Source organism: Microtus ochrogaster, unplaced genomic scaffold (assembly GCF_000317375.1).
Source record: "Microtus ochrogaster isolate Prairie Vole_2 unplaced genomic scaffold, MicOch1.0 UNK20, whole genome shotgun sequence".
Lineage (NCBI taxonomy): Eukaryota > Metazoa > Chordata > Mammalia > Rodentia > Cricetidae > Microtus > Microtus ochrogaster.
The window spans coordinates 263,245-277,306 of NW_004949118.1; the positions used below are offsets into that span (position 1 = coordinate 263,245).

The 14,062-nt window shown below is 39.7% G+C and overlaps 1 protein-coding gene across 2 annotated transcripts in view; it reads left to right on the forward strand.

The window, feature by feature from the left end:
• The window catches only part of Ndc80 (NDC80, kinetochore complex component), a 38,138-nt gene that overhangs the window by 4,220 nt on the left and 19,856 nt on the right, over nt 1-14,062 (forward strand). For both annotated transcript variants that reach the window (XM_005367547.2, XM_013353925.1), the window contains exons 4-10: nt 1,536-1,659; nt 1,754-1,926; nt 4,361-4,463; nt 8,868-8,957; nt 10,471-10,564; nt 11,768-11,874; nt 13,147-13,291. In XM_005367547.2, the coding sequence (XP_005367604.1) occupies nt 1,536-1,659; nt 1,754-1,926; nt 4,361-4,463; nt 8,868-8,957; nt 10,471-10,564; nt 11,768-11,874; nt 13,147-13,291 (836 nt within the window). The remainder of the gene's footprint in view (nt 1-1,535; nt 1,660-1,753; nt 1,927-4,360; nt 4,464-8,867; nt 8,958-10,470; nt 10,565-11,767; nt 11,875-13,146; nt 13,292-14,062) is intronic.

Below are 14,062 nucleotides of genomic sequence, written 5' to 3' on the forward strand. Positions count from 1 at the left end.
CTCTCTCTCTCTCTCTCTCTCTCTCTCTCTCTCTCTCTCTCTCTCTCTCTTCCTCTTTCTCTCTGACACACATACAAATAAATAAATGTAATAAAATTAAAACATTTCCTATGCAAAACAATTTCATTGGGCAGCCAAACATGGTCTCCCACTTTTAAAGTCACGTCCCTTTAATAGCTGACTAATGAAAGATGGTTAGAATCTATGTCTGCTGCTGCATTCAGACTGTCCTAGCAGCCAGTCTCTAGGAAGCAATGTATGCATGAAAGGATGAGAGGGAGAAGAAAAAACAGCATCTGAGTTTTGTTGTATGATACCTAGATACGCCTTGGAGAACTTTTTGTAGACTAGATCAGCAGTTGTCTGGATTGGAGGTCGGGAAGTTTGATACAGATTGACAGGAAGCAGTCTGTTATTTGTATGACCTGGGGTATGACCTCACCCTTTTGTACTTTGAATCCCTGGTGTATAAGAATGGAGATAGGTTGAGTGGTGGTGCACACCTTTAATTAGGCAGAGGCAGTCTAATCTCTGGGTTTGAGGCCAGCCTGGTCTACAGACAAGTTCCAAGACAACCAGAGCTACACAGAAAAACCTGTCTTCCAAAAAACAAAACAAAACAAAACAAAAAAAAAAACCGAAAGAAAGAAAAAGGGTGGAGATACTGGGAGATGGCTCACTGGTTTAGAGTCATTCCATTTCTACCAGAGGACCCAAATTCAGTTCCCAGTAACCACATTGGACAGGTCACAACCCCCTGTAACTGCAGCTTCAGGAAATCTGATTCCCCTCTTGTGACCTCCATAGGCGCTCACATGCATGTGTGGTTATGCATACACAGACACAATATACATAAATAAAAATAGATCTTTTCACTTTCTTTTTTTTAGTGGAGATATTGGCAGACTCTCCTTTATGAGTAGTTCTTAATATTTATTGAGTGTTCATATAGGTCAACTGTTCTTAAGTTCTTCATGAATATTAATTCTTGATACTCAGAGACAATTTTCCCTTAAGGAATAATGGCAAACAAGGGAGTACAAGCAAGGGGGCAGTTAGTTATAAGGGCTTAAATAGAGGAAAGTGTTTGGGTTGTTGAACAGGCTTGTAGACTACTTGGTACAGAAGATCTATGGGCCTTAAACACACCTTTAAGGATAATGTTTGTGTTGATAATGTCATGCACAAGGATATTTGGTTTGGTATTTGTGGTGCTGAGGATTGAGCAAAGAGCACTTCACAAGCTGAACAAAACACTCACAGAGATCCCCCCCCATCTCAGAGTATGTTTTATTACCCCCGCATTTTGTGCCTAAAACTGCTGCATCCTCGTGGTGTGCTCTCCCTCTGCTTTAAGTAATACATTGTGTTTAGTTATTTATAACTTAAAGGCTGTTGTTACTATTTGTGTGTGTGTGTGTGTGTGTGTGTGTGTGTGTGTGTGTGTGTGTGTGTGTAATGGATAGCCTTGAAATAATGCAGACTTGAACACAGAAGGAAATGTTTTTGATTGCCTTCTTAAAATATTCTTCTAGGACCAGTGGGCATTCATCCAGGAATAGTCAACTTGGTATATTTTCCAGTTCTGAAAAAATCAAGGATCCAAGACCGCTTAATGATAAAGCATTCATTCAGCAATGTATTCGACAGCTCTATGAGGTATTCTATAATTTAAGTTGTCTAAATTGCGTGTTTTTGCCACCTACATTTTTTCTAATCCAAAACTTTGGGTGTCTTATAAAAATGATTGTAGTTTCTTACAGAAAATGGTTATGTATATAGTGTGTCCATGAAGTCTCTCCAAGCCCCATCAACCAAAGATTTCCTAAAGATCTTTGCCTTTCTGAATGGCTTCTTATGTCCATCATATGAAATTCCTGACACAAAATTTGAAGAAGAGGTTCCAAGAATTTTTAAAGACCTTGGGTATGTAATATTTTTTTTATTAAAATTTTTTTATTAAAAATTTCTGCCTCCTCCCTGCCTCCCTTTTCCTTCCCCCTCCCCCCAACTCCCCACCCCCTACTCCCCTCCTCCTCCTTCTAGACCTGAATGGAGGGGGGTATGTAATATTTTTATTAGTCTAAGATCTTATCAGAACACAGAAGAAACACACATTATAAGTTTGTGAATCCTTTGAATTAATAGGTTCAGTTTTAGGATGAGCAGTGTGAACAGTATGTGTAGGATGAACTGAAGAGAGGAAAATTGATAGATTGTAGCATAGTCAACTTTTTTTGTTCGTGTAACAAAACACCATTGCTTGGTAATTGGTAAATATAGGAGTTATTGAGCTAAAGAGATGGCTCAGTGGTTAAGAGTACTGGCTGCTCTTCCAGAGGACTCAGGTTAGGTTCTCAGCAGCCACATGGTGTCTCACAGTCATATACAGTGATTCCTCTTTTGACCTCCACAGCCACCAGGCACACACATGTTATGCATATCTGTAGGCAAAACATCCATATACATAAATTTTATTTTATTTTATTTTTATTTTTTTTTTTTCGAGACAGGGTTTCTCTGTGGCTTTGGAGCCTGTCCTGGAACTAGCTCTGTAGACCAGGCTGGTCTCGAACTCACAGAGATCCGCCTGCCTCTGCCTCCCGAGCGCTGGGATTAAAGGCGTGCGCCACCATCGCCCGGCCATATACATAAATTTTAAATATATGATACATATATATTTATGTGATATATATACATTGTAGACTACTTGGTACAGAAGATCTATGGGCTTAAACACACCATATATTTATACACACACACACACACACACACACACACACACGCATGCACGCACAAACGTGTGACTGGCTTAACTCATGGTTATAAAGGATGGAAAGGCCAAAAGCATGGCATCAGCATGTACTCAGCCTCTAATAAGGAAGGACAGTCTTGGTGGGTGATGACTTGCTAGAAGGTACCATATGGCAAGGAGGAGCGTGTGTGTCAGAAAAGGATTACCTTTATAACAAGGCCATGCCTTCAAACACCCACGTGTATTGGAATAGATTCGTCCATAGGGCTCTCACCTGCCAGAAGTCTCATGTCTTTGTATCATTAGTATCTGACTCTGGGGACTAAGTTTTCAACATGAATTCTGCAGAATAAACATTCAAACCATAGCAGTCCATTATAACAGAAGTTTAGGTGATAGAACATAAAGCTCAAACCATGAGGAATATAAAGTACAGCCTGGTATGCTGGTAGGCCTTTAATCCCAGAATTCCAAAGGCCAAGGCAAATAGATCCTCTGAATTCAAGGGCTACCCTGGTCTATATGATGAATACCAGGCTAGCCAAAGCTACTCAGTCCCGGTCTCAAGAAAACATAAAGTGCAGCCTGGTTACCACAGTTTATAGTGGCAAAACCACAGCAGTAAGGTCTGATGAAAACAATGAGATTGTCTTATTTTGATTTGCTGATACTTGAATAAAACTAACAGAGGGGGCTGGAGAGATGGCTCAGAGGTTAAGAGCATTGCCTGCTCCTCCAGAGGACCTGAGTTCAATTCCCAGGAACCACGTGGTGGCTCACAACATCTGTATTGAGGTCTGGCACTCTCTCCGGCTGTGTGGGCATACATGCCAGAAGCACATTGTATGCAGAATAAATAAATCTTTAAAAAAAACTAATGGAGGGAAGAGTTTATTACATTAATCATCAAGGAATGTAAAGGCAGAAACTCAAGCAATAACAGAGGTAGGAACTTTGAAGCCAAGCTGTTTACTGACTAGTTCTCCATAGCTTGCTCAGCTTGCTTTCTCCTAATGTCCAGGACTACGTATTCTGGTGGCACTGCCCACAGTGGACTAGCCTTCTCCTGTCAGTCATGATTTCAGGAAGTGCTCCATAGATATGCCCACAGGCCAGCCTAATGGAGACATTTCCTTTATTGAGGTTCTGTCTTTCCAGATGACTCTAGTTTGTGTCTGGTTGACAGAGTTAACCAGCAGAGAGATGAAGTTTAAAAGCATTATAAATAGAGACAAGCACAGATCAGATGTGGTGCTGCACACCTGTGATCCCAACACTTGGGGAAACTGAAGAAGGAAAGCTGTTTGGAGACACAGGGACGGAAGTAGATTTAGTGACAGATAATCACTGATGTGTAGTAGAAGTACATTGAATGTAGGAAAATGAAAAGGTTTTTTAGGAGAATCCTCCTATACTCAGCTGTTAAACACCATGCAAAGTAATCTGTGGGATGTGAATAAATACACAAAAATCATTGATGAATAAGATCTTCAGAGTAGACTCAAATATCTTCACAGCAGGTGTATGTGCAGCTTTAAAATACACCTTTACTGTAGCCTTTATGCTTGCTAACACGGTTGCTCCTTATCCTCCTGTTTCTCATAGATATCCCTTTGCACTGTCCAAGAGCTCCCTGTATGCAGTGGGAGCCCCTCACACCTGGCCTCACATCGTAGCAGCTTTGGTATGGTTGATAGACTGCATCAAGGTATTTGATTGATAGTTTAAATCTTACCTTTAAATGTTTAATTTTTGTTTTGTTTTGTTTTTCCTCCAAAGATTTTCTTTTTCTCTCCCAATCTGACTTTTGCAACTTGTCTCAAAACCTGCTTCTGCTTTCAAAGCACGTTTGATTTGAAGTTCTTCAAACTGTTAGTATAAGAATGGTGAGCAGGGAGAAGCTCTGCTTGACAGATTTTTTTAACTGGGGTGTTACAGTTTAGAAAAAAATGAGCCCATTGTTTTTTCTTTGATAAATTTGTTTTCTTTTTAAAAAATAAAATCAGTATTAATCACAACAAAATAGGGAAATATAAAATGAATATTCTCCCAACTTACAGATAACTTTTAAGTCATTTTCTTTGGATATAGTTTTATTTGGTTTTGTGGTATTAGAAGTTGAACCGTGGGTGGCTCTACCACTGAGGTACACTTCAGCCCTGGATATAGGTTTCAAAGTCCTGTTTACTCTAAAAATGTGTACAGTCATGTTTCACATGCTGATGTTCAGTCATTGATGGATTGCATGGTGATCCCAATAGATTATCACAGATATGAACTAATTTCTGTCACTTAGTGATAGAGCCATTGCAAAATTGCTCATCTCTGGTGATGCTGATATAAACCTGTGCTGCAGCCATATACAAGTATAGCACATGAGTTAATGTTGCCTAACATGTTTACCCTACTTATTTTTAAACAGATAATTTTTACTGTAAAACAGTGCCATGTTAATCTGTAGCAGTTTCATGTGTCACGTTTCCTGATTAGATCAAGGGGCCACAAGGAATGACTTTCTTACACCGCCTAGGTTTTTGTAAGTGTGCTGAAGTGTTCACAAAACAAAATCACCTAGTCATTCCTCAGAATATATCACAAATTAAGCAATGTATGACTATATTTTTTAAGCTTTTTCTACATACTAACAAATTTTCCTCCAAGAAACTTATAGCAATTAAAAATACTCAGCCTCCAGATGTGATGGCACAGCCCTTTAGTCCTAGCACTTGGGACAGAGGCAGGCAGATCTCTTCGTTCAGGGACAGCCTGGGGGCAGAGAAACCCTGTCTCTACACAGCCATGTGTGAGCATTGCTTGCCTATGGAGAGGCATTACTGTTTCAGACTCTACCTATGTGGAAACTTTTTTTTTTTTTTTTTGGTTTTTCGAGACAGGGTTTCTCTGTGGCTTTGGAGCCTGTCCTGGAACTAGCTCTTGTAGACCAAGCTGGTCTCGAACTCACAGAGATCCGCCTGCCTCTGCCTCCCAAGTGCTGGGATTAAAGGCGTGCGCCACCACCGCCCGGCCCTATGTGGAAACTTTAAAGCTGTTTGTTTTCTCAGTTTTATATCTCGCTATGTGCTTTTGCTATTAATTTGAAACTTTTTTCCTTTGGTTGGTTGGTTGGTTTTTCTGATAGTGAATCTCACCATGTTGCCTAGTCTGTACTCTGGGGTCAAATAATCTTCCCACTGCAATCTGGTAAATAGCTGGAACTACAGGTATGTGCCACTGCATCCAGCTTTAATCCAGCATTTAATCTGAACCCTTTTGTATGAAATCCCTTCTGTCTCAAACTGAGCCAATGATTTGGAAAGGGGTATTGTTGGGTTTGGTTTGCTTCTGTTGTCAGGTTATTTTGCCTTTGAGAAAGGAATAGCTGGGATATGGTGACTGGTTGTTTTGGTTCAGCATTTTGGAATAGAAACTGTATTTCACTGGTAGTCTTAACTGGGACCACCAGTTTTTTGGCATTATATCCAGGTTTGTTTTTTGTTGTTTTGTATTGTTTTTCCTTTGGACTTGACTTTGCGTTCCCTAGGTTTTTATGTTCCCCCTTGTTAGTGTTTGAGCCTCTTTTATTCTGTGTAAGCACTCTTCAGCTGAACCGCACTTCCCACTCCTCATGATGCCTTTGAAGGCTTTAACTTGTTATTTCTGTGTATGTGAGCTATGTGCAGACATGCTTATGCCATGAAACACATGTGAAAGTCATAGCATAATTTTTTGGAGTTGGTTAGTGAGCCTGGTCTGTTGTTCATGTTTGTAATAACTGACAACACGACAAAAATAATATTGCTAATTTAAAAAATGTATAAATAAATAAGAAATATATAAATAAATGAATAATAAATTAAAAAATAAATGTGTATATATACTTATTTATTTATTTTAAAGTTGAACTTAAAAGTTTCACACAAGAGTAATTTCCTGGGCTGGTGAGATGTCACAGAGGTTAAGAACATTGACTGCTTTTTTAGAGGTCCTAAGTTCAATTCTCAGGAACAACATGGTTGCTCACAATGATCTATAATGAGATCTGATGCCCTCTTCTGACATGCAGACAGAACACTGTATACGTAGCAAATAACTCTTTATTGAAAAAAAGAGTAATGGCCTGTCATTTCCTTTTTTCCTTTTGCATCATCATTATTATTACTGTGTATTTACGTGTGTGCATGTGCACATGTATGCATACTACATATATGTGGAATCAAGTCCAGACTGTATATCATGCTTTTATCTCCTTCTCGCTACCCCTTTTTTCCTTTTTTTCTTATCAATTTACAAAAACTTGTCTCCACTTCCTAGCACTGGAACTGCAAATGCTCATCTCCACATTCAGCTTTTACGTGGTTACCTTAGCACAAATTCAACTAAAAACCTGGAGTCAGCTATCAGGGTAAGCTGAGCAATCCGGGAAGCAGAGTGGCCAGGCACTAGAGAGACCTTTAACCTCTACCTATGCTTAGACCGAAGGGGCAATCCTCTCCTCAGGCTCCCTCCTCAGGCTCTCTCCTCAGACTGAAGGGACAATCCTCAGAATGCACTGAGCTCTTGTCTCCTCCCCTCTTATATTCCTCTCCATCCAGCCTTATCCGTCCTGTCTCCACCTCTCTAGCGCTGGGATTAAAGGTGTGGGATCACCTTTGCGGGAGCTCTTTCTCTTTTAGACATTCAGTCTCGTGTAACCCAGGGTGATCTTGAACTAACAGATCTTCTGCCTCTGTCTCCTGAGTCCTGGGATTAAAGGTGTGTGCCACCACTCCATGGCTTCTAGTGGTTTACTCTGCACTCTGATCTTCAGGCAAGCTTTCTTTGTTAAAACATAAAATATCACTGCAGTTATTGGGCCTCCAAACTCAAGTCCTCATGCTTGTATAGTAAGCATTTCATCCACAGAACATTTTCCCAGCCTATAGATATTATTTAAAATTCTGTGTTTTGTTTACCTACCCCCATTGGTTTCAAATTGCATTCATAAACATTAGAGAAAAATTCCCATCTTGACAATATTTAACATTATCATCTGGGGAAGTATTAATTTTCTCATTTATTCATCTCTGTTTCTTCAGTCAGATATAGCTTTCTTAATATCAAGTACCATATTTTTAAGTTCCATTTGTTTTGATGTTTTCTGAACTATATTTCTAAGTTATTAATGCTGAAACTCGTAGTGATATTTCAAGACTTTCTTGTCTCACTACTCTTAATGAACTATCTACCCCATTCTAAATTATTTTCTATTACTACCACTGTTTACAAAGAAAGGGTTTTTGTTATTTAGTCATGATATATTCGGATCAAAGGTAGTGTTTTTCCTACAGAAGTGGATCTGCTATTATCTCAGAAATGGCTTTTGAAGCCAGGCTTAGTGATTCCAGCCTGTAATATCATCTAATTAGGAAGCTAAGGCAGAAGAATCACAGGCATCTGTCCTTACAAGTGCTTCTACAAAGAGAGGTTTAGGCCAGCCTGTGCAACTCAGATCCTGTCTCAAGATAAACAGGAAAAGAGAACTTGAGAATAGCTCAGTGATAGGTTGCTGGTCTAGCATACATAAGACTGTTGATTCAGCCCCTGCCTCCCCCTCCCATGAGGTTACTGCTGGCTGGTGATGGAACAGAGTGATAGGGAGCTTGTCTAAGCAAGTACAAGATCCTGACGTAATGGTTGTAGGAACTATTGAAAATATTCCTTAAAACATTATTTTTACTTATTTATGTGTGTGAATCTCTGTGCGAGGCCAGAAGAGAGCATTGGGTCCACTAGAACCAATGTCGCAGGCATTTGTGAGCTATGCAACATGGGTGCTGGAAAACGAACCTGAGTCCTCAGGAAAAGCAACAAATACTCTTAACAATTTGAGCCCTCCCTCCAATACTGAAAATATAATCATTCTCTTCGCCTCCATATATAATATGATAATATATTGACTCCCAGCACCCACACCAGGTAGCTCTTAATTACCTATAACTCCAGCAACAGGGAGGCCAGTGCCCTCTTCTGACCTCACAGAACACTGTATATATAATAAACAAATCTTTAAAAAAGAATGAATTTTACAAACTATCAAACCACTAATCTAATGTGTTGTTTGTTTACTAATTAGATTTATCGTGCCATGAAAGAAAGCACACCTTTATTTGATGATGGGCAGTATTGGGGAGAAGAAACTGAAGATGGGATTATACATAATAAGGTACTACATATACTATAAACAATATATAAAGAGGCTGCTTTTATATTCTTCACTAAAAGTATTTGTTATAGAACTTGTCTTTTGCTTTCTAGGAAATTTCTGAGGTTGATTTTTTTTTTAAACCAGATTTAATTCATTAATTTTTTTCTGTGTAAAATCCCTCATGTGGTGGCCACAGCTAGATCCTATATCCTCTGAGCATAGACTCTGTTGTGTGTTTTCACAGATGGTCAATGAATTCCCGATAAAAAGACTTGGTGAATATAGTCTCTTTCCAGAGGTTAGGGGTCAGGTAACTATAGGTCATGGACATGGCCTCAAAGGTGGCCTTGGCAAGGTTGTTCAAATTCTTACTACATATTCCTGACTGCCCTAGAACTTTCTATGTAGACCAGGCTGCTCCTGAACTCAAAGAGATGTCCCTACTTGGCTTCCAAATGCTGTCTGTCTAATTGGAATTAGACAATCATAATCATTTCAATTTTTCATAAGATACAAATCCTTCTTTTTTTTCTGCCAGTCTTATAGACGCATAGTAGTGACTCAGAGCTTTTGTTTTGGCTTGTTTGTTTGAGTCTTTGTTTAAAAATATACTATTGAGCCGGGTGGTGGTGGCACACACCTTTAATCCCAGCACTTGGGAGGCAGAGGCAGGCGGATCTCTGTGAGTTCGAGACCAGCCTGGTCTACAAGAGCTAGTTCCAGGACAGGCTCCAAAACCACAGAGAAACCCTGTCTCGAAAAACCAAAAATATATATATATATACTATTATTTTATGTGTGTGGATGATTTGTCTGCATGTAAGTCTGTGTACCATATGTGTGCAGTGCCCATGGAGGCCAAAAGAGAGTGTCAGATCCTCTGGACTAGCATTACAAAGAGTTGTGAGCCACCATGTGGGTGCAGAGAACCAAAACCAGCTCCTCTACATTAGCAACAATTACTCTCAACCACTGAGCTATCTCTGTAGCCTCAGCTTTATCATCATCATCATATTATTGTTATGTTTTGTTTGTTTTTCTTATGTTTGGACATATTTTGCCTGCATGTATGTGTAAACCACATAATGTGCCTATTGCCCCAGGAAGTCAGAGAGAGCATCAGCTCCTCTGGGACTGCTGCTGTGAATAGTTATGTGGCGCCGTGTTGGTGATGGGAACAAACCAGGTCCTGTGCAGGAGGACCACTGAGCCTCGCCAGCCCCAGCATTCTTCTTAAAGAAGACAACTTTTGCATTTTGTGTTGAATTATATTTTTTAGTAAGCTTCCTGGGTTAACTTCAAAATATCTAACCAAATTGTGTATTTTCATCCCTATTCATGTTTAGAAGTAATAGATTGTGTACATCTTTATAGCACAGTTAATAGCAGGTTTTCAATCTGTTATTCTAAGGAATTTATATAACTGCCTACCCCATTTTTATTCAAATTTAAATTTCCAATTTGAAAAAAAATGAAACAAACTAAATAGAGAATCATGTCTTTGTTTTTAAAATCTGCTCATCACAATCAGTTGTTTCTGGACTACACCATCAAATGCTATGAGAGTTTCATGAGTGGTGCTGACACCTTTGAAGAGATGAATGCAGAGCTGCAGTCGAAGCTGAGTAAGTGCCCTCCCTGCTGTGCTGCCACTTAACTCTGGGTGCTTGCTTGTTTTGTCATGCCTGATGTTTTCATTAGCTACTTTATGACATGGGTACCTATGAATTGTTCTTTGATGGTTCTTTAATGGGGACAAGTATTATTTAAGCAAAAAAAAAAAAGTCAGCCCTGAGTCATACCCCTTTGTGGCTATGTGAATTCAAGACATGTCTGACCTCTTTGAAACTTAGTGAACTGGAAAGCAATGTAATAAAATACCAAATGAGCCTTTAATCCAAGCACTTGGGAGGCAGAGTTCGAGGCCAGCCTGGTCTACAAAGTAAGTTCCAGGAGAGCCAAGGCTACACAGAGAAACCCTGTTTCAGGACAAAGAAAGGAAGAAAGAAGAAAGAAAAGTTAGAGGAAGTTAACAAGCCATTATATTTCCATGTAAATTATTTTTCCCTCAGTGTTATGTAGTGATGGGAGAATATCACTTTGACACCTATGGCACAAAAGGTCAGAGGGGAAAACCAACATTCCTCAGGATGCATTAGGGATGTAAGAGCAGAGAACAGTCCAGCTGTTGTAATAGCCTCCCTCTGTCCAGGGAACACATAGATATAAAAATGTCAAGTGTAGCAGGTGGAAAGGGAGAGACTTGAGATCCCTAGAGCTTGTCAGCCAGCCAAACTGACCAAACCAGGGAGAGATCTTATCTAGGACATTAGATGAAAACAGCTGAGTAAGGTTCACAATGTAACCCTTGAATCTGTATGCACACATGCATACTCATGACCACATAAACACGCATAACACACACAGGGAAAATTCATTGTGATCTAATATGGAAAACATTTAGTGAGTTATTTAATGTTTCTATATCCAATTAAACATATAAATTAATCTACTCAAATATTTTTTTGCATACCTACTGTGTGCCAGGCACCATAAATGCAGTAATGAAGAACAGAAAATCTTGACTTTATTTTTTTTAGAAAGAAAGTATGATAATCACATGAGGAACCATAAGGCAAATAACCACGGGTGCTATGAAAGAAAGCTTAAGCAGGTTGAGGGCCATAGGCTATTCCATGGAGTAAAAATAGACTTGCTATTTTAGAAGGTAGTATCTACTACATTGGGGGAAGGGAGGGAATAAGGTACTGAAAACCTGAAGGATGCTGTAGGTTGATTCTGATGAAGTGTTTCGGCTTTTTTTCCAGAGGATTTATATAGGGTGGATGCATCCAAGCTGGAGTCATTAGCAGCAGAAAACAAAGCACTCAATGAACAGATTGCAAGATTGGAGGAAGAAAGAGAAAAAGAACCAGTTAGTAACCGTGTTTTTGAACTCACTTGACAACTCTTTAGACTCTTGAGCCTGTTTGAGAAGACCCTCTTATGGAAGGTGTTTTTAAATGGGTTAACAAATAAGCTTCTTAAATGTAAGATAGTACAGACTTTTAGTGAAGCCCTGGGTGGTATCTGTGGTGCTTTGTTTCCCTTGTGGTCTATCAGTCATGGACTAATGGTGCTCAGAATATGATGAAAGACTTCTGCCTGTTTACATAAGGCCCAAACTACCCTTTGGACAGGGTCCCTGGGGTATTTACTTGCAAGGAGCATTGTTCTCAAGAGGTCCTGAGTTTAGGTAGTGAAAACACGGTGGTATATTGTATACTTATAGAGTATACTGTAACATGCATGCTTTTATAAAAGCAAGATGATAATGTGGGTGTTTATTTTATATGTGAGGGTATTTTGCCTACATGCATATCTGTGTACCACATGCTCACAGTGATTGTGGAAAACAGAAGACATCAAATCTGAACTCAAGATATAGAGTTGTTAAATTAAATCCAGGTCCTGTGGCGAGGGGTACACCCACATTCTGAGACAATGGGGATGTTCTTTCGGGAATTCACCAAGGCCAGCTGGCCTGAGTCTGAAAAAGCATGGGATAAAACCGGACTTGCTGAACATAGCGGACAATGAGGACTACAGAGAACTCAAGAACAAGGGCAAGGGGTTTTTGATCCTACTGCACGTGCTGGCTTTGGGGGGGCCTGGGCGGTTTGGATGCTCAACTTACTAAACCTGGATGGAGGTGGGCGGTCCTTGGACTTCCCACAGGTCAGGGAGCCCTGATGGCTCTATGGACTGATGAGGGAGAGGCACTTGATCGGGGGAGGGGGAGGGAAATGGGAGGCGGTGGCGGGGAGGAGGCAGAAATCCTCAATAAATAAATAAATTAAAAAAAATAAATAAATAAATCCAGGTCCTGTGAAAGCAGGCAGCGCTCGTAACCCTGAGAGCCAGCTCTCCAACCCTGATAGCAGAATCTTAACTTTATCTTGGTTTTATTAGTGGAGCACCTAGATTGTTCTTAAAAGTAATCAGATATTAAGTATTTGTGCTTCTACATTATCTTTGGTTTTTTCCTATCCTAAACTGAAATCTTTCATTAAATTATTACAATAGTAATACCAAAGTTCTATTTTAGTTTTTTTGACTTCCTCTAAGAGAAGTGTAAATAATATTGCCTTCTTTAAAATACAGAATGCTTCTTGGTAAAAATAACTAATATGTTTTTTTCTTTAAGAATCGTCTAGTTTCATTGAAGAAATTGAAAATGTCCTTGCAAACAGATGTTCAAAAGTATAAAGCATACATCAGCAGTTTGGAGTCACATTCGTCCATCTTAGACCAAAAACTGAGTGGTCTTGATGAAGAAATTAGTAGACTAGGTAAGCAGAGCTAAGGGATCATTTAGATTGGCCTATGGGGCTCTGTGAACAGCTATGTGATCTTTTCCTCCTTTGAAAACTTTCTGTAGTAGTTATGAAGTTTTCAGTATTAGTTCTTTCAACCAGGCATAGTAGCACACACCTTTAATCCTAGCATGTGGGAAGCAGAGGCAGGTGGAACTCTTGTTGAGTTTGCAGCCAGCCTGGTCTACAAAATGAGTTCCAGGACAGCCAGAGCTGTATTGTGAGACCCTGTCTCAAAAAAAAAAAACCAAAATAATAATTGTCTGCGTTTTCGTCCTGCCTGGTTTCTATCCTCCCACCAGATCCCACAGCCATTTCTCCTCAATGAAATCACTCAGAGGTCTATGTTAATGATAAACTGATTGGCCCATTAGCTCAGGCTTCTTATTAACTCTTATAAGTTATATTAACCCATTATTCTTATCTGTGTTAGCCACATGGCTCAGTACCTTTTTCAGTGGGGCGATCACATCTTCCTTCTTCTGTGGTTGGGACAGGCCTGGGGAGGAATCTGCTTCTTCCCAGAATTCTTCTGTTCTCCTTGACCCACCTCTACTTCCTGCCTGGCTACTGGCCAATCAGCATTTATTTAAAACATAATTGACAGAATATAGACTATTGTCCCGTACCAAATAATAATTATTTTTTTTTCAGGGCTGGAGAGATGGCTCAGTGGTTAAGAGCACTGACTGCTCTTCCAAAGGTCCTGAGTTCAATTCCCAGCAACCACATGGTGGCTCACAACCA